This window comes from Cricetulus griseus, chromosome 2, assembly GCF_003668045.3.
Source record: "Cricetulus griseus strain 17A/GY chromosome 2, alternate assembly CriGri-PICRH-1.0, whole genome shotgun sequence".
Classification (NCBI taxonomy): Eukaryota; Metazoa; Chordata; class Mammalia; order Rodentia; family Cricetidae; genus Cricetulus; species Cricetulus griseus.
Window position 1 is genome coordinate 404,750,394 of NC_048595.1, and position 26,518 is coordinate 404,776,911.

At 38.9% G+C, this 26,518-nt stretch overlaps 1 protein-coding gene across 1 annotated transcript in view; it reads right to left on the reverse strand.

Moving 5' to 3' along the window:
* Tmeff2 (transmembrane protein with EGF like and two follistatin like domains 2) overlaps nucleotides 1-26,518 on the reverse strand; it is a 255,344-nt gene that overhangs the window by 94,116 nt on the left and 134,710 nt on the right. The window contains exon 5 of the mRNA XM_027396870.2: nucleotides 20,023-20,119. Coding sequence (XP_027252671.1) covers nucleotides 20,023-20,119 — 97 coding nt within the window. The remainder of the gene's footprint in view (nucleotides 1-20,022; nucleotides 20,120-26,518) is intronic.

Here is a 26,518-nt window from a genome sequence, read left to right on the forward strand (position 1 = left end):
CTTCTTTCTGCTTTTTATCAGTTGACTCAGAACAAAACTTTCTCTTACCAGTTCCCTTTCTGATTCCAAATTGACTCTCCTACCCCATCCCTGATTTGACAGTTGTCCCATTATCCTTCCTAGTGCTCAGCAATGGCATTTCCATCTCCTTTTGATCCATTCTCTAATCTCTTGCTTCTCACAGTGGTGTAGATTCCACACTCTTCCCATGAATCCCTTACACTGTGTGGATCAGATGGCAGAGAATGCAAAGACATGCTGGAGAGTAAATACAAGGGCATGCAGCTCTGTTCCCTTGACTGTTTTCATTCGCTAACTTCTTTACCAACACCCATTTACTCATGTGGGTAGTTGCAAGCTAAGTGCATTCCAGGAATTGTGCTCGTTACTAAGGAAGTCACAAATTAGATATCTCTGCTCTCCTGGACGTTACACACCAGGTAAGGAGGTCACGTATCCACGGTGAGATAACTGAATCAAGAGAAAGCATTCCCTGTTATTTGAGAAGAGGGAGAATTTATGGTATTTTGGGGTTAACTGGAAGGTGAGAGATAGAAGTGAGAGTAGAAATTGCTAACTCATATCACTTCAAGAACAAAACACCTGGGGTGTTGTCACTATCCTTTAATTGAACTTCTTTATGAAGACACACTTGAACCTTCGTGTGCCACTCCTTACCTTCATGTTAGACTCTCTTGCATCTTATATGGGCAGAGGACACACTGAACTCCGCTCAGTTCCTTGTTTTTTTCTGGCATCAAGCTTATCCTTTCTTGCCTTTGGACCAGGAGTTCTCCTTGTGCAAAAATATTCGTTTTATAGATCTTACCATAGTGATGATTACTGTTAATTGTCCACTTGACAAGATCTGAAATAAGTTGGGAGATAGGTCTCCAAGTACATCTACAAGGGATTATTTGTCCTATAGGTGTGCCTGGAAGGGATTATTTTGGTTAGGTTAATTGAGGCATGGAGACCTATTTCAAATTCAGGCAGCACTATTTCCTGGGCTTTGGTCCCACACTGCATCTGACATGGCCTGTTTCTTGTGATTAGCTGCCTTAGCTCCTGCCACAGGATTTCCCCACCATGATAGACTTTACCCTGGAGCTGTGAACTAAAACAACAAAGCAAAAACAACAACAACAACAACAACAAAAACACTTTCACAATTAATTTGCTTTTGTAGGGTATTGGATAGCAACAACAGGATGAGTAAGAATGACACCTCTCAAAGGACAGTTCTCACGGAAGCACTCCCTTACTAGTACATGGCACCTTCTCTATCACAATCCAACTCTTTCATCAGTTGTTTTTGAAAACACCTATTACCTGAGAGCATATTGCTTGTTCATTTCTTTATTGCCCATTTCCTGTCCCTTTCTCTCTCAGATGCAAGCTCTTTAAAGGAAACAGTGTTGTCAGTGCTTTGTATAACACTTGACTCATCATATGTGCTAAATAAATCCCTCATGATAGGCAAAAAGCTGCCCAGAATCTAATATTTCTTTCAGGCACCATTACCAAACCTCATTACTGAGTTCTTTCTTTTAATGACACTTTTACTATATAGTGAGTATTATAGCCAGTGGAATGCAAGGGAAAATGTAGAATGTCACTTCAAAGACCAGCTGATAAAAGTTCCATCTAGGATCACTTTCTCTCATCTTCTCTCTATTAAATGAACAAATAGGGCTCCGGTGGTTCAAGAAAGGCAAGCTCCTGTTAAGTAGGTATGTCAGTCCTGAATTGTGAACAAAAACTGTGTGTGTGTGTGTGTGTGTGTGTGTGTGTGTGTGTGTGTGTGTGTGTGTGTTTTACAGCTCTTAGAGTTTTGTGCTTACCTGTTACAGCATTTCACAATATTTACCCTAACTAATTAATGGTAGTTCTCATAGAGGTGCTCTGTAAATAATACATAGCACTTTATCTATCACAACCCAACTCTTCGGAGCAGTTGTTGCTTTTAAAAACATGTTACCAGAGAGCATGTTGCTTGTTCATTTCTTTATTGACTCTTCCTCATCCCTTTCTCAGGATGAAAGCTCTTTAAAAGAGAGGGTGACTGGAAATCTAAGTGTCCATAATCTGGCTACAGGTACTTTTCTCACTCTTCAAGCAATATGCAACCAACCACAAACAACTTTGTCTTCTGAAAAGAGAGTCACACTGTCCAAATTCTACCTTGTAGCTATACAACAGCATTATTAAGTTAAAAGAACATGAGCCTTTGTAGCTGGAGGTTGAACTCCAATTTGATCCTGTGAAAACAGCATAAAGGTGCACACTATGTGCCTCTCTGAACTGTGAGTTCATCTTTTTAATAAATGGAGAAATATAATAGCCGACTCATGCCTCTGATGTGAAAGATTAAATTTGAGAGTGAATGTGATTGATTAAATCGCATATCTCTGTTTTTCTCATCAAAAGCCTTTCTCTAATCTACATTTGTGAAAACCTTCTGAATTCTTATGATAAAGATCAGATCAAAGTTTTCTCATCTTCCTCAACTTATATAATGACTCCATATCTTCTCAGTGAATAATAAAATATTTGTAGCAAAAACTATCTAAGTAAATGGCTAAGTAAAAACTATCTAAGATGAAGTCATAGCATACCCAAGTTCTTCACAAATAAAGCACCGAAGAGGCGTTTACTTTAAGAACACCTCAGAACTTCTTGTCTAGTCTGCTTCATGAACAGTTTATCTTCCACTAACTGTTTTGTGTACATGGGAACCACAATTCTAATGGTACAAATATGCCAGGTGTCCTGTCTAATTCTGAAATCACAATGAAGCGGTGATGAAGACATGGATTGTCTGCCTATTCCACTTGTTTTAAACCTGAACTGAGTCACATAAAAATATCACATAACATATCCAGGTCTTGCAGGAATCACCTCCACAGAGTGACACTTTACAACCTTACAGTGTTGTAACTAATACATTAATTTACAATGTGTGTGACTTTCTGATAATTGTGGATTGCGTTGTTTACTTCAGTTAAAACCCTACTAAATGCACACAATAGAAATTGTTGTGGAGCTCTGAACTGGTTAAAGCATCTTGATGAATTTCTTTGTCTTTTCTAATTACAGTAGGAGAATTATTCCCTTTCTTTTTTACCTTAATGCAGGGCACTCAGATAAATTTTATGACTGAATTGTAATGTTTCTTTAGCCATAGATTTTCTTATAATTACTTTTGTTCCTCCTTTTCACCTGGCTCCTTCTTGTCAACAGTATTTTGCTATTCAACTCAAAATTTCCCTCTTATTTAAAGAGCCTCATTTTATGTTTACTTTCTCCAGTGCCTGCCTTAAATGCTATGGGAAACCTCCAGTTTTCTGTGCTTTCTAAAAGGATGGCGATCTAATATCAATATTTTATTTTTTGTATGGTTAAACTACAGAACAGGAAGTACTGTGTTCTAGAAACAGCATCTTCTCTAATTTAGAAAGCAGTTAGAAATTTTAGTCCCCAAAGGAAAGAAGAACAATGATAGTGAGACACATGGATTGTCTTGTAGAAAATGCTTATAGTATACTAAGAATCCACATGTATTGTAGTAGTGGTAGAACTCAAAGAAAACATAGAAATTATGTAGACCAATACTCTATTTCCTGTATTTTTCTATGAAAATATGTCTATCTTTATTATAAGTAGACATAAAACACTGACATAGAACAAACCTGTGGAAATAAAATCCTATACACAAGGTTGAATTTTTAAGAAGGGAACATGGGGTTCAGGAAAATTCAATGAACAAAGATTCATCTTTTTCAGAGTGTGCTAGAATAGAAGGGTATCCTGTGTCAAAGATGAATGTGAAGTCTGATGCTGGAAGAGGGAAATGGGAAGAGATGAAGAGGAGAATAAATATGGCAGTAGTTGAATAGTCTTGTGAACATGCTAAAAATCATTAAATTGCACACTTTTGATAGACTTCATGCACACACACACACACACACACACTTATGAAAACACAGAGAGAAAGACAAATGTTAGGGGTTTATTCAAGTTATGATCTCAGCCCTCAAAAGCCATGGCCCAATTTTTTTTTCTGTGCCATAAAATTGCCATTTATTCCAGTATTAGAGATATGCAAAACATCACTATTGAACACTTCTTATCAACCACTTATGTAAAAGAAGGATCTGGGCAAATACAAATGATAGGTTGAAAAATTTTTGACAAATTAATGAATATAGTCATATTGGTTGATTGTTGTTAATTTTCCTGGGAAAAGTGGTGAAAGAAAAGGATGAGTTCAGGGATTCAATTTCATACTTAAGTGAAGCATAAATGTCCTGGAAAACTCTGTTCTATGTACTCTGAAGGAAACCCACATCTGCTATATTCACAAGAATGACATTGCTGAAAATCAGACCTAGAGTTTCATCCTGTTACCAACTGAATTACAACATACATTGAACTTCCAGTATCACAGGGTGTCGAATATCTTACAGACATTGACTAGGAAGAAATCACATTTGAAAGTTGGAACTAACACATGGGAGAAGCTTGATGTGACCAAGGAAACAGAGTCACTCTATTATGACAAGTCTTGTTTTGTCACTGACAAAGCCTATCACCTCTAAGGAGGTTAATGCTGCATTTATCAGGGAAACTGTTATTGTGCAAAACAAGACAAAGTCTCCTCAACACCCATCCCCTCTGCTACATGTTGCAGTCAATATTTCCTGCCAACTTGATTGGATTCGGAATCATTTAGGAGACAGACCTTTGGGTGTGTCTGCGAAATTTTTTTCTAGAGATATTTGAATGTGGATAGCATCATCACTTGGGCTGTGGTCTCAGATGAGGTTTAAAAAGCTTTTTACAAAAGGAGAAAGTGATGTTAACACCAGCATTCATCACTCTCTTTGTATCCTGGATGGAGATGTAGTGTGATCATTTGCTGTACACTTCTACCATCAAGGTTAGATCTGTTCTCATGGCATTGTCTTCCTTGACATGGTGAACTACATCCTCAAGTCCTGAGGATAATGTACCCTACTTTCCTTTAATTGTTTCTGTTGGGTGTTTTTTACACAGCAACCAGAAAAGTAACTAATGTACTTCTAGATTTATATTTGAGCTTGGGTTTTTCAGGCTCCTAAAAGTGAGCTACAAAATAAGACCTGTGAGGAGATGTGTTATATTCTGAACACCACTGAACTTTTAAATTAGAATAAAAAACAAGCATAGATGTATGGGCTGAAATTATTGATTTCACTAAACAGAGAGTCATACTTCACACTGGTTGCAGTTCAGTGAGATAGAAGAGGATCTCAATGTTTGTTTGGTTGAAATAGGGCAAAGGATGTTTCACAGTCGGTTAAGAAGACCATTTTTTCCCTTGGTTTAACAATGATGTTAAGATCCAAAGGCTTCAGAGATGGTAACTTTAGAGTTGTTATGTAAGGCTACTGGCCCCAAATTGGCATGCCACATATATATAGGAAAAAATGTGTGTGAAGATTCCTAGAATCCTCAGCATGCTCTGTGATGGCTGCTTCTGTAAGCGAGATCTTACAGTGAGGACTGCATTAGAAAACCTAAATACAATGTCTATGATTGGATTCCATGATGGCAGTACGGAAGACTGTTCTTACCACAAGTATTGATGTGAACAGTGTTACCATAAAGGATGCAAAAGCCAGAGATGCAATGAGAATATATGACCTATGATCCTCATCACTGGCTAGCTGGTCATAGTTTTACTACAAGTAATATAGATAAAAAGCTAAATAAATTCTTTCTTGATTTGAATGAACAAAAAAGAAAAAAAAATCCAACAGTGGATCATGAAAGTGGAAGACTGTATTTCCTTAATCAACTCTAGGACTTAAGCTCAGTTACAGACTCAGAATGGCCTGAATGTGTGAGAGGTCAATGATCTTGAAGGAAGTCCTCCATAAGGTATTAAACATTTGTACTGGTCATCTTCTTCAGTCTTTCCCAAAGCAATGGTAGACATTAACTAGAAACTACAGTGAAAATCAAACCTTCAGAGACCACTGAGCTGACATTGATTCTTGCTGGGTAAAGATATCATTTTGGTTCACCAGACAAAATAAGAGGCTTATGGGGATCAGGCCATCACTAGATGTTTGATTTAGGTCCATTTTATAGTGGGTCCAGTGAGTCTCTGAATATATCCCATGGTTAGATAGGTATAGAAAGAGTATTTTAAGGAGGCATATGTATTTGGAAGAAATTCTGCTTTTATTCCTTGATTGGAGGAGTAAGAACTAATATTATAGGAAAAGTCCAAGTGACTGGGATTGACTGTACATCAGAAAATATTAAACTAAAACCAATAACGCATTCAAGAGGGAATATAGAGATTGCACCCACATGGCACATCACCAATCAATTCGACTGGACTATGTAGAAAATGGAATTGGTAGAAAGACAGTGATTATCAAAATCTGGTGATGTCTCCAATTGCAGTTATTGTGCGAGGTATGGGTCCACTGCTTGAGAAAAGGGAAATAACTCTGGTGCTGATGAGACCTACTAAAGTAAGAAGTAGTGATCATTCTGTACTTCTTGTAAGACATGGTATGATGAGGGATATAAAATAAATCTGATAGAATTCACAAAAATTCAGTGATGCTTTGTGGCATGAATTTCTGTGGAACACATTAGGCTATCTCTTCTAAGGCAAAGGATATACTAGTGCCTCTGAGCCATATTGCCTAGTAGATCCAATAGCTCTGGAAGTTAGACGCAAATAAACATGCTGTTTACAGACTTTTGTAGGCTCTTTATGTGACCCACAGTGCAAGCAAATTTTTGGAGTAAATCCTTGACACATTTTGCAAATAACTATTCATATTCCTCATGAAGATTAGCTCTTGGCCTTCTATAAGCCTTGGTGGAGACCGATACTTTATCACAAGATACCAAGTTGCTGTACAAGCTAAGCTTTCCACCATGAGTCAAGCAGTATGTCTCCCATCAAACCATGCACTTAAATATACACAGTAGAACTCCATTGAAAATGGGAGGGCTCGATGGGCATTGGTGGCGCATGCCTTTAATCCCAGCACTCGGGAGGCAGAGGCAGGTGGATCTCTGTGAGTTCGAGGCCAGCCTGGTCTCCAGAGCGAGTGCCAGGATAGGCTCCAAAGCTACACATAGAAACCCTGTCTCGCAAAACAAATAAAAAAATGTGAGGGCTCCCTATGAAACTAGGTAATGAAAGCAAAAGTGACTAAAGGAGATGTGTAAGCTGAAGGTTCCTATATGCCATGATCACCACTCCTGCCACTCCTCCTTCCCTATTTCACCTGCACCCTGTGATTGGGGGCATTCCAGATGGTAAGCTGCTATAAGAGGGCAAGATGTAGATCAACACACAGGTGATTCTGCTACCACCTGCAAGTAAACAATCAAGCATTCGAGTCTTTTCCAGGACACTTGTATGAAGGAGAGTGGTGAAGGGAACTATTCCATTGGGTAGAACTTTGAGCAATGCATCTGGTGGTTTACATTGCTTGGAAGAAATAATGCCAGGATATGTACTTATACAGCAATTCATGACCTGGAGACAAATGTTGGGAATAGATAATCAATGATTTGGGTGGAATGTGATTAGAAAATTGTTGACAAGGAAATTTGGGGAAGACTTATATGCATAGATCTCTCTCAAGGGACAAAAGCACCAATTTTTGTTCACATAAATGTTTATATAAGGGTGACCTTAGCCAATGAAGGTTTTGATAACTGAGTGGTCACGATAATATATTTTGTGAACACCAGTAACCCACCGATTTCTGGAGTTATCTTTTCATTGCTTAGAAGACTGATAAATTGGCCATGAAGGTGGTTCTAGCTGGTCTCAGGAACATGAAATTCCATACACCAAGACTAGTTAGGCTGTAGCCCAGTAGTTCTCAACCTGTGGGTCATGACTCCTTTGGGGTGAATGACCCTTTCATAGGGATCACCTAGACCATTGGATAATAAAGATATTTACAATATGATTCCAACAGTAGCAAAATTATAGTTACGAAGTAGCAACAAAAATAATTTCATGGTTGGAGGTCACCACAAAATGAGGTATTAAAAGGCTGAAAAATTAGGAAGGTTAAGAATCACTGAGATACCCATTGGTAAGAGTTTGATCTCTCAGTGGCAGAGGCAAATACTGAAGCCCCAACATGGAATCATATTCTGATACCCGATGGCAGTTTGATTAAGTTGACTTGCTTTCTCATGGGAAGAAAAAGCATTTTGTCTCTATTGGAACAGATGTTCCGAATATTGAGTTTGTGTCCCTGCATATAGTTTCTCCTCAGTGGATTGCTCCCAAGGCAGGTGGGCCTGAGCTGTATAAGGAAGCAAGCTGAGTGTGAGTCAGAGAGCAAGCCAGAGAGGTGTCTGTAAGCAGCATTCCTCTGGTTTCTGCATCAATTCCTGTTTGAGTGACTGTTCTGCCTTCTTTTAATGATGGATTGTGACCTGGAAATGAAAGCCAAGTAAACCCTGTTCTCCCCAAGTTGGTTAGTCTTTTAATATAGCATTAAAAGAGCAACTTACAACAGTATTCTGTACCAAATTGCTTCTAGCCAAAATTTTAGAGCAAAATGTGTGATAAGGGGTCCATTACTTGTGTAATTCATGGCTTTGTCATTTTTTGGAAGAATCCTGGAGCAGGTGCATTGAAAGAAGAGTAGAAGAGATGTTTGATGACTCAGTGACAATGGTATCTAGTGGCTACTACTTTGAACTGAGTCAATATCTACAAATCCCATATTCAGGATCCCTGTTTGAGGAAACATAAAATTGGGATGAAAGTCATGGTATTACTTTTAGTGACTCACTAATGTCTATTTTTCTTAATGACTTTTAAACTTAATGCTCTCATGGCCCAGAGGTCTCACTTATAAAAGGGAGAAGGTACCAAAACACACAATGCTGACCAATGGAAGGGTAGGTTCTGACTGTTAGCTGGTCTGATTGGCCTTATGCCTCCAAGTCAATAGGTAAAGAAGTGAATTACTATACTACTGCAGGAATGATCCTGGTTGTCAAGGGTAAAGTGGGTTAGTACTATAAACGGGAAATGGATGAAGTGATCTCAGTACTACCATACTCTGTGATTAAAGTCAGTGAAATAGTTCAACCAACAGTATAGGCAGAAGGACAAATGATTAGTTGCCTCCAGGAAAGGTTTTGTCATCTTGCCAGGCAAAAAATGATAACTAGCTAAGTACTTGCTGAAGATAAAGAAATCCCAGGGGAAGCAAATGGTTATAAGCACCAATTATGCCTGCATGGCTCCTCACAGAAGTAAGGAATGTAACCCTAGTGATTATTTTCTCATTTTGTTTTCCAAAATCGAATAATACCATACTATCTTCACATTATCCAGCTTGTCAACTGCTTGGTCTTGGAGCCATTTTATTTTCAATTAACCTCTTTAACTGCCTGCTTATCTACCTATTTAACCATTTGGTGATTGATTACTCAACTGTTTGCCCTACTGATCTATCAACTTATCTAATAATTATATTTCTATGAAGATTTGTGAATAATATGTTTGTATGTTAGTCAATGTAGGGCTTTTCTTTGTGATCTCCATATTTGAGCAGCCAAGGTTGATGCAAGGCAAATAGTTCTCTTGTGTTTTTCTCCCAAATCAGCAAGTTTTCTGGTGAAGGTAAATAATATTCAATCATGATTAAATGACTGTACAACATGTGATTCTTATTTTTTATCGTAACTGATACTTGACTGCTACATCTGAACATTCTAACATTCCACATTTATACAGAAATCTATAGTTTCAGTAGAAATGTGCTGATATTTTCTAATGTAAAGCTATGTTTTCCATTTCACCTTTCTATCCATTGGTGTATACTTCTTCCAGACATCCTTACTTGAATACTTGTTGACTATGTGCAAGTTTTTATGTCTATTTTGGACCCAGGATTTCTTTTATTACTCCATTCAAAACAATTTTGGTCGAATAAATGAATGCTGAGAATGGTATGGACTGTTAAAGGCAATGAAAAGGCTGCAGTGAATTTTTTAAAAAAGCACCATGGTAAATAACCCACAGACAGTCACCCATCCCATGTGCATTGCCCTTGTTTCTTCCATTTCATTTATAGCTTAGTGAAAAAGGATGAATCAGCTCATCTCTGAATGATTTTGCTTTTCATTGAGGGGCTAGAGAAATTCACTCTTTCTTGCTTCTTCCAGCCCTCCTTACTTGCCTTCTCTTTCCTTCCCCCATCTTTCTTTTTCTTTCCTTCCTTTATCAAGTATTTAGACCTTTAGCAATATTGATTTCTTGTGCGTGTGTGCGTGTGTGCATGCATGGGTGCATGTGTGCTTGCGTGAGTGTGTGTGTGTGTGTGTGTGTGTGTGTGTGTGTGTGTGTGTGTGTGAGCCATAAGTTGATACTGGGAGTCCTCCTCTATTGTTCTCCACATTATTGTCTGAGATAGTCTCTCCATGGACCTAGTGCTCACCAGTTAGTTAAAATGAAAGGTGAATGAGCTCTGAGGATCCTCCAATGTTACATTTCTTAGCTCTAGTGTCACCTTGCTAAGCTTTTGCATGGATGTTGGGAATCTGAACTCAGGTCTTTGCTGAGGATCCGCTTTACCCACGGAACCATCCTTTGTATTGATATTTCAGTTGAGTGTTGCATGTAATTTGTTCAGTAACTGAGTAGATAATGCACACTCTGCCTGTGGAATGGTTATCAGTAGTAAATGGATGTGGGGGCTGAGGGCAGATCATTGATTCATTACTCAGATAATTGGTATTTGGAGTTATCTGCTGAAGACTACTGTCAGATTTTACACAATTTCATGCACTTTTGGTGCAGACAGCTTCTCAGTACACAGTGCTGATCCTTTGGGAAACCATTGTATGCATGCTGTCTCTTTTATTAAAGGGGAACAGCAAACTTGTCTAACACAGGATATTTCCCACTGCCAGGCCAGTACATTGAATCGATTTGTTTTGAATGCTGAAAATTTTGAAAGACCAATCAGAATTGGGTCATAGAAAATAATTCATCTCTAATTAAAATATTATTGTATGTCCAGCTTTCCTAAAGATCACTGCCACCCCCTAAATAAACCTCAGCTTCATGATTAAATAAAAAATTTGAACAGTGATGACTATGTTGATGTACAAAATGTGTTTAGATTTTTAAAGAGCACACGGATATATGGGAAGAAAACATATCTACACATTAATAGCCAACTTACTACAGTGCTTACATTTATATTTGTTCAAAATCTCTTTGCTAAATCTGTAATATTACTATAAAAGTATGTTAGATAGGGAAATGTGAGAATCTGTGTCACATTTCTTAGGTCCTAATTTAAGAGGCATGCCTGGCCAATACTAGACATATGGGGGACTGAAGCTCTGATATATTGGACCATATTTTTTCTACTAAATAATGCTGATTTCTTTTTTCTCCTATTTCTTACCATGACTATTCCTGCAGCAAAACTGGACATTTATAATATAATTTATAATATATATATATATTATATATATAATCTTAGACGTGGATGGATAGCCCAGGATCTTTTCCCTAGGTTAAGAGGAACAAAATTAAATTTTGTCCCTGAATTTCTCCTCACTCTGCTGCTCTTTGCACAGTCCTGTGAAACGCTGCTGAGTGTGGCACTCCAGTGATTGGCATTGAAACACAGGCCAACTGAGTAGAAGCTGCTTCAAAAGGTAGGCTGTGGTGAAAAGATGTCTCTTTGAATCCTCCAAGCTAGTTACTGCATTTAACCAAACACAAACATCCATAGTAAGGATATTCACTATCCATAAGAATTTAATAGCCTTACCAAAAATCAAACATGAAATGATACAATCGTGAGGGAAAATGAGAAAAAATAATATGGATAAAACTTCAACTTCGAGTGTAGCATGGTCATTATGGGTAGGTTAACTGGTGGGTTTTATTGTTACAGATGCATAAACTGTGTTATTGCATTTTATTATGAGGCCTAAAACCCTACGGTAAATATATTATACACACCAGCCATGTGTAACATATGTGTGTAGTGGATATGCACATGTCTATGCTCATTTATGTCACTAACTATAATAATGAGAAATTTTGAGCAGTAGGGAACATCAAGATATCTCAAGACAGTGTGGCTGGCCCAAATCAAGTATTTCCTCTGTTTTGGGGTTTTGGCAAGTTTTATTTTCCTATCTCTGTGAGCTACAGTTCCTTTTCTTAAAAAATCCCATTACGTAAGAATTATTGGTGTACTGAAATTCATAAGATTGGTGCACAAGTTAAAAGACTCCATACATGTAAATATTTAGGATAGTTTTTTAACGCCCAGGAGACACATTTGTGAAACTTCTGTCTCCTCTGGAGAGCATTATGAGATGCCTGTTTTTATCTCCAAGACAGAGAAATCAGCAACCCCCCAAACTCTAAAAGATACCAAATGTGGGGATTTGTTCACTGCACACCAAAATTTATGCAATATTGCATTATTAATATTTCACTAATATTACAATTAATATCACACTATCAGGATCAGACTACAGTGAGTCTTTTTAAACTAGTAAGAAAAATGAAAGGGTTAAAATAAATAGAAGAATTACAATTTTAAGAACTTTTGCTGCCTTTGTGTTGTTGCTATTTACAATTTCTTTGTTTTGATTTACAATAAATATTATATGATTTGTCCCATGTGGCCAAAATAAATACTGCTAGCACATACAAAACACATGTGAACCTTTAGAATTCATTAGTCCAGTAGTTCTCAGTATTCTACACTAGATCCAATTACTAGCTGTCACAAAGCTAAGTTTGATCACTGTGTGAATGCTTCCAGAGTTGAGTATGGAACATGGAAAAATATCAAGAAACTCCAGAACTTAAATAAGAAGTCCAACTCCTTTTGACCTAGGCTAGATAGGTATTAGAGATTGACTCAACTTAAAAATTTTAGGTAACTTCACAAATAATAATCCCCTTTCTTAGAGAGGGTGGGACAACAATTGGCTTTTAAGTAGCCATTGCATATGTGACGTATCCTTACTAAGCCTGCTACAGGATACCTATAGTTTAGTCTGAAGTCTTTTAACTTCCTCCTCCTTTAATCTGAGTAGGCTCCTTGTCACTGGAAAGACTGTGAGACCATGTATAGGATACCTTTCCCCAAGTCTTGGTCAGGTGTGTCCTGGAGTGCCCCTCCCCTCCCCCCAAATAATACAAGCTGTTAGCACTGCTCTTGGTTGTCTACCAGAACTTAGTGGTTAAGCACTATTGTTGAAGATGCTAAACACCATAGGTCATAGGACATAGAGAAATCAAGTTGGTAGTGATTAGGATATTTTCTTTATTCTGTTAGCTTTCATAGTACCAGAAGGGCTTATGCATGCTACAGAGGTGGAAAAGTCATCAGCAGTCTTATCTACTTGTCAAGCAGGAAAACTACAATAATGACCAGTGTGACAAGATACACTCGTAGGCAAAATAGTGGCATAAATGTTATGGGGACAGAGTGGGTGAAATAGTGACATTAGTGAATGGGGGATAGACAACTGCTTTGTGCTTGATTTTAAGGCTTGTTTCACAGTAGGAAATGCATGCCTGGGCCTATAAATCTGGCCATGAAATAAGCTTCTTAAAAGACATTTATCCATACAGCAAACAAAGTGAATTTTCCAAACTGGACCTGTGATTTCTTTTTTCTGTTTGATTTTTTCTCAGTGTCATCAGGAGTAAATTCATGTTGGAAGGCATTTACAGTTCTGAGGCCAGAGAGCAAAGGAAATCAATAAAAATGAGACATTTTAGGGGAAGACTAGATAAACTCAGTTTACCACAAAATCATGATTAATAAGCATGATTATTCTTGATTCCATGCACAATCCTATCTGATACTTTCACCCAGAAACATTCTGCTTGCAGCAGTGGGTCTATCTACTCAAGTCAGCCTGTAGTAGTTTAGAAGAAGGCATTTTCTGTGTTTACTCAGAGGTATTTTCATTTACCCTCTCAGATTGACACCCAGAATGCACCAAAGTCAGCAGGAGCTAACATCTAATTTACTTATATATATGATGAACTCCAGTGCCAAGGATCACCCATGGCCATTGCCCTGTTTCAAATATTCATGAGTCTCCATGGTCCAAAATGCATTAAAGGTGGGAGTGATGCCAACAATACACATGGTCTCACAGTCTTTCTAGTGACAAGGAGCCTCCTCAGATTAAAGGAGGAGGAAGTTAAAGACTTTAGACTAAACTGTCTTTGTGAGACACGCTCATGAAAGGAATGCCAAATTGTACACCCCGCTCCCATTACAGAACAGCAAACAAAACCCACTAGAAGCTCACTCTTGTGAACTCAGGATTTTGGGGCTGCTCTTCTCTGGGCTCTTACACTGCTGTCCATCACAGGCATTATGTAGACATGTGGCATGGTGTTTCAGTCCTGGAAGCATTGTTGATGCTTTCAGAGACAGAAATGAATGGGTACTGATAAATTAACAGCATTTAAGCCAGCATAATTTTGCTAATGGAGGCTGTGTGGCATGTGGCAAACATTACAGAAGCAAAGTTGAAATGGTGAGGAGCTATAAAGCAAGCACATAAAGCAGCCCCATACACTAATTGAGGTTCTCCCCTCACATTGTCTGTCAGTAGCTGCACCTGCTTTCACACCTGGGCTCTTGTTCTTGATCTCGTCTGACACTCTGGAAATATTAGGCACTCAGCCAGTTTCCCACCCAGCCATTCCTATGATCAGACCCAGCTATCAATGTGCTTTTTTTTTTTTTTTTAAAAAAAAATACATTAAATCAAGTATCAACCCCAGGGCTCTGAACTACTTTTGACTGACAGGACCAACAAAAAGTTCCAGGCTAATTACTTCTAAGGGCTAGTTCCCAGTGCAAGGAGCTCCTAACTGACCTACTTTGGACTCACTGAGATAATTTATCAGGTAAGATAATTAAAGGAATATAAAGCGTCATCTAAAATGAAGCAAGTATCAGAGACATTGGATGAAATCATAAGTTCTTATTCCCCCGGCTATCAGTTGGCACTTCACCACTTTGCAATGAGTCAATTTCCTCCTATTTAGATGTCATTCTTTCTCTGTATGAATTATATTTGCAGGGTATATTTGAGATTCACTTTGATGCTTAAGTTTGGATATTTTTCAGTGTAGTTGTAAAAAGAAAAATCTTTTAAGTCCTTCCAGTTTTTCTTCCTTTAACCCCTCCCATACAGGAACACAAGTGTTTCTTTCTTCATATCAATTATATCAGTGTTTCTACTATTCTCAAATCTTTTTTTCTTTTTTTTTATTCTTCTTTCATCTATTACATCCCAACGATGGTTGGCAGCCCCCCACCCCCTTAGAAAAGAGCAGGCCTTCCAGGGACATTAACCAAACCACACAGCAGAACAAGCTACAGTAAGCACAGGCACATATTATCACACCAAGACTGAAAAAGGCAACCTAGTAGGAGGAAAACGGTCCCACAAAAGAGAGTTAGAGACAGCCCCTGCTCCCCATGTTAGGAATCTCACAAGAACACGAAGCTACTCAGCTATAGCATATATGCAGACGACCTAGGTCAGACCCCTACAGGCTCCCTGATCTCTGTGAGACCTCATGAGTCCCAGTCAGTTGATTCTGTGGGCCATGATCTCATGGTATCCCTGACCCCTCTGGTTCCTTCAATCCTTCCTCCCAAGGACTCCTTGAGCTGGTCTGTCATTAATGAAGGACACCTCTATTTCAGAAGTGGGTATTCTGCAAAGTGGACACTTTATCTTGCTTGAAATTTGACTCTTCCTTTTGGAAGTCAAATCCTTCCTTACACAGAGGTAAATACTCAGAGCTGAAGACATTTTTTTTAGCAAAGTTTTGACTTTCATATTGAGAAAACTGATCATTTTCTAATTTTTATAGTCTTGATATTTTCAGTAAAAGAGAGGCAGAAGACTCTCAAAATGAGACCACAGTAACACTTTTCCGTTAGATTATAAACCATCTGCTCCCATAGAGCACACACATTAAATATCACGTGATTAGCATCACAACCTACCAACACTGTTCTCTAGTTATTATTTCTGACCTCTTATCCTGCTTCTCCCACCCCAGTTTCTTTAATTTGTTAATTCCTCATTTGCAGTGTGTCTTTCTCCTTAACTCAAAACCTCCTCTAACCAGGGAGATGTGATCACCTGAGTGTGCCCTGGCTTATGGATGCTAGCAAAGTATTTATCTTCCTCATGGGAGATCTTTGAGGAACTAGACTCAACCCATCGGAGAATTAAAAATATTCATTTCTTAGGCCAGGGTTAAAAAGATCAGGATTAATTTTGTACTTTTGTGTGGGGGTATTCCAGGGATAATAATAATTGCATTTGTCATTACTATTTGTGCCTAGTTATTATTTCCATGGAAAAAGAAATTTGTATGCATAAAATTGTGTTTTAGTTGATGTCAAAGGAAAGCGTATTACAAAATATTGTTCTGTATTCTTTATTACTACATAGTCCATGAAGAATTTTATGCTTACAGGGGGATCTAGCCATAGTTTCATCCCAAATCAGTAGTGTCAAAGCTCCCCCATTGTCATGAGGATTCTGTAGAACAGTATGGTCAGATCACTCCCTGAGTGCTAACTATCTTTCTTTATTGTCTCTCTCATTGCATGCCTATTTAACTTCATTTATTGCTTTATGCTCATGTCCTTCAGCTGTTTCCAATCTACTTCATGGGCAAAACAAACACAATGTGTTAACATACAAAGGTATTTAGGTAAATGAAAATCAATGTACTGGTGTCAGCATAGTTCTTTATTGCTTACCTTGGACATTTAAAATACATTCTATTTGAACATTAACAACTTTCAGTCTGTCTGTGAAGTATAATGATGTTTTTGGCTCACTGCCCCTGCAGTCTCTAATCTTCACAGCTATGGCCACTTAGTCCCCATCTGGAGGTTCAGGCTTATTCTGAATTTTGGAACTGATCTTGTCTCTAGGCTGGGGCATACAAGATATCTTAGCCAAAAGCTAACTGATCCAGCAACAGTCAGCCTTTGCGTTGATTTCATTTTGACCTTACAATTTATTACCCTGATTTAAGCTGTTCCATCTACCTGTGGTCACTAAGGCTTCACCATCTGAGGCGGGTCCACTAAGTGGACTTGGTTTAGTCCCTAATTCATTTTCCTGTTTGATACCCAATTCCTGAAAGCTCTGCCTTTTCCTCCTGTCTCTTTCAAAACAAAGCTATCTCTGAAGTCAATTTGTCATGCTGGGACCCAATGGACAACTGCTGATTCTTTCTGATGCCACTAGCCTGGCAGGAAAATCCTTGAACTACATTTATACCATGAATCTGAAGTTTTGCAATATCCAAGAATTAGCACTCCACTGGTTTGGATGTTTTCCCTCTGACTACTGTAAGTATTTTTCTGAGCCATCGGTTCTAAGCCACATCCTTAGGAGTCACTGTGTATACATTGCCTACAACCTGGCAATTTCATTATTCTAGTGGGGTAGCAAAGAAATATTTTAATTACATCTTTGATTGAATTGTCATGCCAACACCTTCCACCTACTTTCACCTCATGCCCCATCTTGTCCCTTCCACTTAAACACTTCAAAAATTTATTTCTTCTTAATAAAATAAAATAAACTATATGGCTATGAAAAACTCAAGAAAAGTGTATATACAGATAAAACACATAGTATGCAACCCAAACATTCAGGTAATGGTATAATGCCATGTCTTAAATTCTGTACTTGGGAAATGCAACTGTTAGTTAAAACTGACCATTATAAAGATGAAAAATGAGAGAAAGAAAGTTCTTTTAAAATCTTCTGCAAGAACAATCTATGTTCTTAAGTGCTGAGCCATCTCTCTGCAACCCCCACTCTTTGTCTATATTTTTAAAAAGAGAAAACAATTGTCAGCTTGAAAACTGACGGAAAACTAGAAATTAAGTCAATGATTGTTTTAGTTAGTCATCTCTTTTAAAGTAGCATTTTTATAATCATTTAAGAAGTTTCAGAAAAATAAAAAAAATGTAAGTCCCACTTCAGTGAAATTTTGATTTGTTTTAAGTTTGGAGCTGAACTAAAAAGTTGGTATGTTGAAAGAATCTCAAAAGAAATTCTGGTGATAATTTATCAGCATCAGGATGTTCAGGATGCTCTTTAGAAAGTATACATCCATTTTCCTCAGGGTGCTTCACCTAGTGCATGCACCACAGATGCATTCCTGGTTGTTCAGTCGCCAAAGGTGTTTGATATCTGGACAGCCTGCTGATGTCTGCTTTTATGAATAGATGGTTCTTCTGTCTGGCTACTTACTGGCAGTGTTCACCTGTAAGTATCCCAGTTTGCTTGGATGGCATCTTTACTATATTCTGCATTAAAATGTATTATAAGTCCCTAACGTTTCACTCCTGCCAAATGTGTCCATTGTGTTTTTATCTTAAAAAGGGTTTATTTTCTTTAGAGAAATTCCTTCTACTCATAGAAGCTTTATCAAAATGAATGTTGATATCATTTGGTAAATAGGTTTCATATAGAAGAAAACAAATGGTTTTCTGTTTTCATGACGTGTTTGTAAAAAACGAGAGGAAAGAAGGAGGAAGGGAGCTGGAGGGAGGGAAGAGCAAAGGAATGAGGGAGAGAGTGGACAGGGAGAAGAGGGACAGAAAAGAAGAGAGAAAGGGAGAGGGAGAAAGAGATGGAGAGAGGCAGGGAGAAGGATGGAGGGAGGGAAGTGGGGAGGAGGAACAGTGAGAAGAGGAGAGAATGGAAAAGACTGCTTCTTCCCTGTCCAGACACACCAGCCTCTCTGTGACCTTTGCTTTATGCACTTTGCCAAATGACCAAACCACGACTAATATACACAGACAGCTCAGAAGGCTAAATATTTGACACCTGTTCAAAGTAATGCAGATTATTGTTGTTCAGTATATCTTTATAAGAGAAACTGAATATTCTGTAGAAGAAAGTAAAATCTAATGCTGCAGGGCAGCTCAGTCTCTCTCTCTCTCTCCTCTCTCTCTCTCTCTCTCTCTCTCTGTGTGTGTGTGTGTGTGTGTGTGTGTGTGTGTGTGTGTGTGTGTGTGTGTGTGTGTGTGTGTGTATTGGGCTTAAGTGTCTTGTCAGCTTGTCTGTCACATGTCCTCTCTTAAATCTCAGCAATTACTCAGACCCTCCATCCTTCTACCTGTCTACATCTCTTTATCGTTCTCCCTTTCTCTCTTACTTTCTCTCCCTCTTGTCCCTATCTACCCTCTCCCTGTGTCCCTCCCTCTTTCTCCCTCTCCATCTCCTCTCCTCCCCAAGACCCACTAGAAATTGTGTTATCAATTGCTGTGATTCAAACACTCTGTCAATACATATGTTCAAATTCTCAACACTGAATTGCATTAGAAGACAGTGTTTGGGAAAGGTGATTATGTCATAAATACCAAATCATCATTAATTAATTAATCCTTCTATAAAAGAAGACCAGAGAGGGCATTTGATCCTTGTATTTTAGGCTACAGCAAGAGCAGTGCTGTGCATAGGAAGCAGATACCAAGTCTTCCCCAGGATAGATATTGAACTTCCTAGGCTCATGAAGGGGTAACTTATGTTTCTGCTGTTTTCAGATACCCATTGTCTGTCTTTTTTTTGTTATTGCAACCTAAAGGAACTTAGAAGCTGTCTGTTGTTCCCAGATGACATTTTTTTTACAGAGATATTCTAGTGAATGTGATTTTCCTTTCTGTCTGGTAAGACTGACTTGGATCATCATCGATGGTTCTGGGTTTCCTATGCAGATGCAGATATCTGCTTGCCTGACCCACCTGACAACTCCAGAAACTTTACAGTACTTTGTCCTTAGCACCTTCAGAAATCAGAAGAAAATAAAAATACTGACAAATGTTTTCTTTGAAAGAAGAGCTAAGGAATAGAAAAAATAATTAATCTCTGACATCATTTTAAGAAACCATAACAGCGTCTTACCAGACGTCCTCAGCATCTTCATCACACTCTGCACCAAACTGGCAAATGTCACAGGTGGAGGTCTCCTTCTGGCTGCTTTCTCCAGAGCCTTCATGGACTGTGGGACAGAAACCACACATGAAGGGCATGAAGACAGGTGTGTACAGTGTCGACAATACAGGAAGAATTCTCTGCCAAAGCTACTGCTTTCCAATGGGGTCACTTGCTACTGGACTCCATGAGAGTGGTACATTTCTCTCATTTCTTCCACAGTTTTAAGAATGCAGTGCTGTGGCACTCAATGGAATAGAGTGAATGCTTCTGCCTGTTTTTATGTGGCACAGCCACAAACAGGAGGGCATATAGGGTTTTTTAAAATTGCTTGGTTAATAAACAGATTACATGAAAGAGCTATTTCTTTAAAAGGGATTTAGAGTAGTCTATGCCTGGAGGAAAATCCAGTGAAAATTTATGAAAAGCATTTTGTATCTTCTTATTCCTGAAGTTCACTGTTTCTCATTCAAAGGACTGCAATCTCAGAAATACTGGATGAGTAGTATTTATTAGATGCTTTCTCCTTTGTCCTCTTACATACTTAGAAAGAAAACATGTTGTTATAAATATTTAGAAAGTACTTTTAAATTTTAAAGTTTTGTATCATTTTATTTTATTATTGTGTGTTTGTATGTTAGAGTGCCTAGAGCAGCCAGAGGAGGGTATCAGGTCACCTAGAACTATAGTTACAGGTGGGAGCTGGAAATTGAATTCTATCTTCTGGAAGAACAAAAAGGACTCTCAACTATTGATCCATCTGTCCAGCCTCAAACTTTAATTTTTTTGCAGGTTATCTTGAGTTATGAACATAAATTGTGCTTAAAATATTAATGTAGCTACTGTTATTATTGATAATGGTCTTTTGTCTTACAGTATGAATATGAAATTGGCAAGTGTAGACAAATCACATATTATTATCTCAAAATCAGCACAAAATGATGTAAGAATTAAGACTTTCTAGTAAATTGACTGGGAAGACGAACCTCTTAGGTAATGGACTGCTATGTACTTGGTGAAGTAGCTTTAGTTGTAAATGAAAAACTTTAACAATCTAAACACTGCAAAGACAATCATTTTCTAGGGACAGAATGCACACTTTTCAACAGTGTTCAGGCACCAAAGTGTCTTCAAAGAACTCATCTGCTGGAGATCACGTGATTTCAACAGAAAAGTGGTGTAACTCCTCCATGGACCTCACAAACATTCTATAAAATAATTGATTAACAAACACTCTTGGCCTGTTACATCCAAACTTCTTCTTCTTTTTTTTCTATAATTTCCCATTTTTCTCCTCACTTCTTCGTTGTCTATTAGTGAATTTTTAATATTTACAAAGGTAATTATCTTTCTTGATTTTAATTTATTGCTGTGAAGAAAAATGATTTGGTGAATAAAAAAAAACAAACAAACACAAGGGCCCCAAATGCCTGTCTGAGAGTTCTTATTCATAGCTCTGACAAGGGAATGGAGAATATACTTTTTCTAAAATAATCAAGTTTTTCTTGTTTCTGATTGTACATCCTAATGCTTTCTTTCTTCTTTCCCTGTGCTTAGTGGTCTTGTTTGTTTGTTTTCTTTTTTGTTTTGTTTTTCAAGACAAAGTTTCTCTGTATTGTTTTAGAACTGTCCTGGAACTCTGTAGACCAGGCTGGCCTTGAACTCACAGAGATTCACCTGCCTCTGTCTCCTGAGTGCTGGGATTAAAGGCGTGCACCACCAACACCTGGCCCTAGTAGTCTTAACTTGTGTTTAAGTTATTAATTAAATGGGTCACTTTACATTTCAAAAGTATTGATGATATTTCTTTTAGCCTAGATGTTTTAGGGAAAAACATTTCCCTCTGAGCTTCTGGAAGAAGTGATTTATCTCTGACAGAAGAGGCAATACTTCCATCAATCTACCTTACCACTTCAGTACAGCAAGACCATTATAGTGGACCATGGGGATGGGAGGGAAGCTGAGGCCTTACCTCAGGGGAGACTGAGAGCTGAGGCTTCTCTCTTTATTACTTTCTTATTATTAATGCAACACAGAAGCTGCTAATGGGGGATGAACCTTTTAGTGTTAGCAGGATTAGCAACTCCCAGGCTACAGTTTCCCATCACTCAGGAAACATACCCCAGCGAAGGGAAGGTGCTTAATGATGGGTGATAGCACTCAAGGGCAGGCCCATCTCCTCCAGCAGCTGAGATCCTGGGTTAGGGATCTAACCAGGAATGGAGAGGGAAGTTCTGCTAACTCAGCAAGACTGGCCATGGCATTCTTATCCAAAGCCATGCTATTTATACTGCGCAAAAGGGCAGTTTTTGGTAGAAAAGACAGGTTTGGAGTTTTTCCTCACAAGGAGAAGTAATTCAGAATAAGAAATAGCAGTGCCCTGTCACTAAATATATGGGAAATAAAATGCTATACATGAAGTCATCCACAAGAAAGCTAAAGAATATTTCCTTTGTACCCGAAATACCTGTTTCACCTTTACAACATATTAGCAATTAAATGAGCTCACTACTGTTTAACCCCATAGACCAAGGCCTCTTAAGTAGGATTGACCTAAGAAGCCATGATAGATTCTTTTGTTCATTTATTTATTTGTTTATCTTGGAGATACTGAATTAATGGCATAGTTTGAGGCTCAAGTATGCTTAATATAAAAACAAACAACAAAAATAAAGCCCTAAAATCAGACCACTGAGTAAGACTCTGTCTGAGGCAAGACCTAGAAGACATCAGCAGTGTTACATTGAATAGCACAAGGCTTCTGGCACTGGAAATGCACAAGGGGCATCTAAAGGTGCTGTTAAAATTCAAATTGAGATTCTTATTCAATAGGTACAAAGAGTGGCCTTAGATTCTGCATTTCCCCAGTTTTGATGCTGGGGATACTGTTCCACAGAACACATTTTGAGGAGAGAGGACAGCACCATGCATCATTTCAAACCACAATGCACAACCTATTAGTGGTCAGTGAAACTAAATGGGCCAGAACCAACCTTTTTGTGACCATGTAACAGTCTACACTAGACTAGAAAACATTGGTGTGTCTTATTTAGCAAGACTAAGCTTCATTATATAACTATTATAGTCATACATATGTACTTGCATAGAGGCTGAAATTCTCAGTAAAGGTCACACTCATCCAAGCTTGCACCACTGACTTAGCACCTGTTACAAGCTCAGTAAATGTGCACTACATGGAGCTGTTTCTTTTTTGCCTTCTTTCTAATTACCAGAAGTAGGATGGAAAGGATACATGCTTAGTTATTTGTATTCATATAAGGATTATATGGGAACAAATCTATTTATCCCACAGTCTTATCTTAACCATGTGTTTACATTTTACATTCTTAGTTTTGAGCTGCCACAAAGAATAACTATTTCATTTTACTTAATAGAAAGAGGTTTTAACATGTGATTGAAGGGAATTCGAGGAGCAAGAAGTGCAGCTCATGAAGACACTGGCTATTGGATACACTATTCTAGACTGGAAACCTACTTACTCCATGTAAGAAAGTTTAGAAGTGGATCATTGTGGATTTTACACATAGAGTAAAGGAATACCAGCCTACAATCCACACTGCCAGAGAAGCTAGTAAACAAGGAGGAACATAAGAGAGACATTTCCTCTGGAGAAGAGGAAAGGGACAAGATCTCCTGAGCAAATTGGGAGCAAGGGAGGTGGGGGGAGGGAGCTAGCAGAATGAGAAGGGGAGAAGAGGAGGGGTGAGGAGAACATGAGGCAGCAGAAAGGTTGAGTCGGGGGAAGAATAGAAGAAAACAAGAAAGGAGATACCATAATAGAGGGAGACATTTTAGGTTTACAGAGAAATCAGGCACTAGGGAAAGGTCTGGAGATCTACAAAGATGACACCAACTAATAATCTAAGCAACAGAGGAGAGGCTAATGCCCTCACCTGATAATGAGATTAATCACTGTCTTATATGCTACCCTAAAGCCTTCATCCAGCAGCTGGTGGAAGTAGAAGCAGACACCCACAACTAATCACTGAATTGAACTGGAATCCAGTTGCAGAGAATGAGTGATGGACAAAGGGGTCCACACCAGGCTGGTGAAACCCACACAAACAGCTGACCTGAACAATGAGGAGCTCTTGGTCCCCAGACTGATAGCTAGGAAACCAGCAGGGGACTGATCCAGACTCCAGGAACATGGGTTTCAGTGTGAACTTTGGAAGCCCAATCCACATGCAGGGATACTCCCTGAGCCAAGACACACGGGGATGGGCCTAGGCCCTATCCCAAAGCATATGATAGACTCTGATGACACCCTATGGAAGGCCTCACCTTCCCTGGGGAGCAGAAAGGATATATGATAGGTATGGTATTAGCTGGGGGCAGTGGGAACTGGGATTGACATGTAAAACAATTCTGTTTCTAATTCAAATTTTTAAAAAAAGAAAAAAAAGAAGGGTCTTCTCTGGTGGCTTCTTTGGAAGGATAGTGGCCTACCTTCATCTCCACTTTGTTCTGGCTCAAGACGGGTGTTTATATTGGTCCTATACACTGTCATGATTCTAGAGACTAGTTCTCTGCCTGCCTCACTGTCATATGGAGGATGGAATGTTCAAACAGTTTTTAAATGTCCATTTTGTTTGAGAACCTAGCAGAACTAGACATTTGGTGGCATACTCAGATCTTAAGGCGACTTTTCAAGTTTGAAGAGTGCATGGAAAAATTTCAAGGGTGAACTGGGGGCAGGTGAGGATGGGTTCAGGAAGGATTGGGTAGGGGATGATGGATGGAAAGAGGGAGTACTGGCGGGGGGCAATTGGAACTAGGGGGCTTTTGGGGGACCATGTGGGAACCTAGTACAGTGGAAACTCCCTGGCATCCATCAGGGTGATCCTAGTGAAGACTTCCAGTAATGGGAGATACAGAGCCTGAACTGGCCGTCTTCTGTAACTAAGTAAGGATTCCAGGGATGGGACTGGTACATCAACCCAGCCACAAAACATTAGACCTACAATTTGTCCTGACCTCAAGATGTGCTGGGGTAAAGATGCCACAGAACTTGGAGAGGCCAACCAATGACTGGTCCAACTTGAGAGACATGCTACCTGATAAGGAGCCCAACCATGACACTGTCTGGAGGGTCAAGGACCAGAGGCTGGATAGCCCAGAGACCTAGGATAAAATTGAATACAACTGGCAAAAAAGTCATTGAAGTGATTCCTAAAGTTATTCTGCCATATTCATAGACTAGAGTCTAACCAAATTGTTATCAGAAGGGCACCATCCCAACTGATGGGAGCAGATGCAGAGACACACCCATAGCCAAACATTAGGTGGTGCTCAGGGAACCCTGAGATAGATGGGGAGGAAGGATTATAGTAGCCAGAGAGGTGGAGAACACAACCCACAGAATCAACTAAGCAGGGTTTCATAGTGGCTCCCAGAGACTGAACTGGCAATCATGGAACCTGCCTGGGTCTGAGCTAGGTCCTCTGAATATATGTTATGGTTGTGTAGCTTTGTGTTCTTGTGGGACTTCTAACAGTGGGGCTGGGGGTTGTCTCTGACTCTTTTGCCCGATTTGGGATCCTTTTCCTCCTTTGCCTCATCCAGCCTTGATAGTAGAGTTTGTGCCTAGTCTTATTCATCTTGTTGTGTCTGCCATGTTCTGTTGATATCCCTAGGAGGCCTGCTCTTTTCTGAAGGGAAATAGAGGAAGAGTGGACGTAAGGGAATAAGAGGTAGGAAGAGTGGGGGGATGAGAAACTTGTCAGAATGGAATATATAAAAATAGGATTAAAAGAGACATAAACATCTACTATCTCAGTAAGTTCCCTTATGCTCCTTCCCCTGTGTTCACATTTCCTGACACTACCCTGTCTCCATGTGGGCAGGTGGGGCATCTTCTCTCTGTCACCACAGTTTACATTAGACTTCTTGCCAACTTTGGGTTGATTGTGCAATCATAATTTTGAGAGTCAGATAGTTGGAGTGTGTCAGTAGTACTAATTCTTGGGTGCTTAATATTCATTTAAATACTATGTGATAGCTTATTGATCCATCCTCTGTTGAAAGGAGGCTGGACATTTGAAGTTACTAGCTGGAAAAATATTGGGTAGGAGGGTAGCTCTGGAGCTCAGTGCTAGACTACATGACTAGCATTTGTGAGGGTATGAATTTGATCTAAACATACACACACTGTGTGGGGGGGGTGTTGGGAGGAAGAAAGAATGGAAAAAGATAAGGAAATTAAAATTTTGTATTTATTGACTAAAGCATCTATAAATAGTTTTAACTATTATTTGTGCTTCTATATAATGTATGTGTGTGTGTATGTGAAAGTGGGCGCTCATAATTATGTGTGTAAATGCAGGTATGCATGTACAATGTCTGCCTATTCACATGGTCAAAGAACCTGAGGTGTTGGTCCTTGCCTTCTGCCTTTTGCCAGGGCTTCCTTTGTGTTTGTTTTTCTTTTGTTTGGTCCAGACTT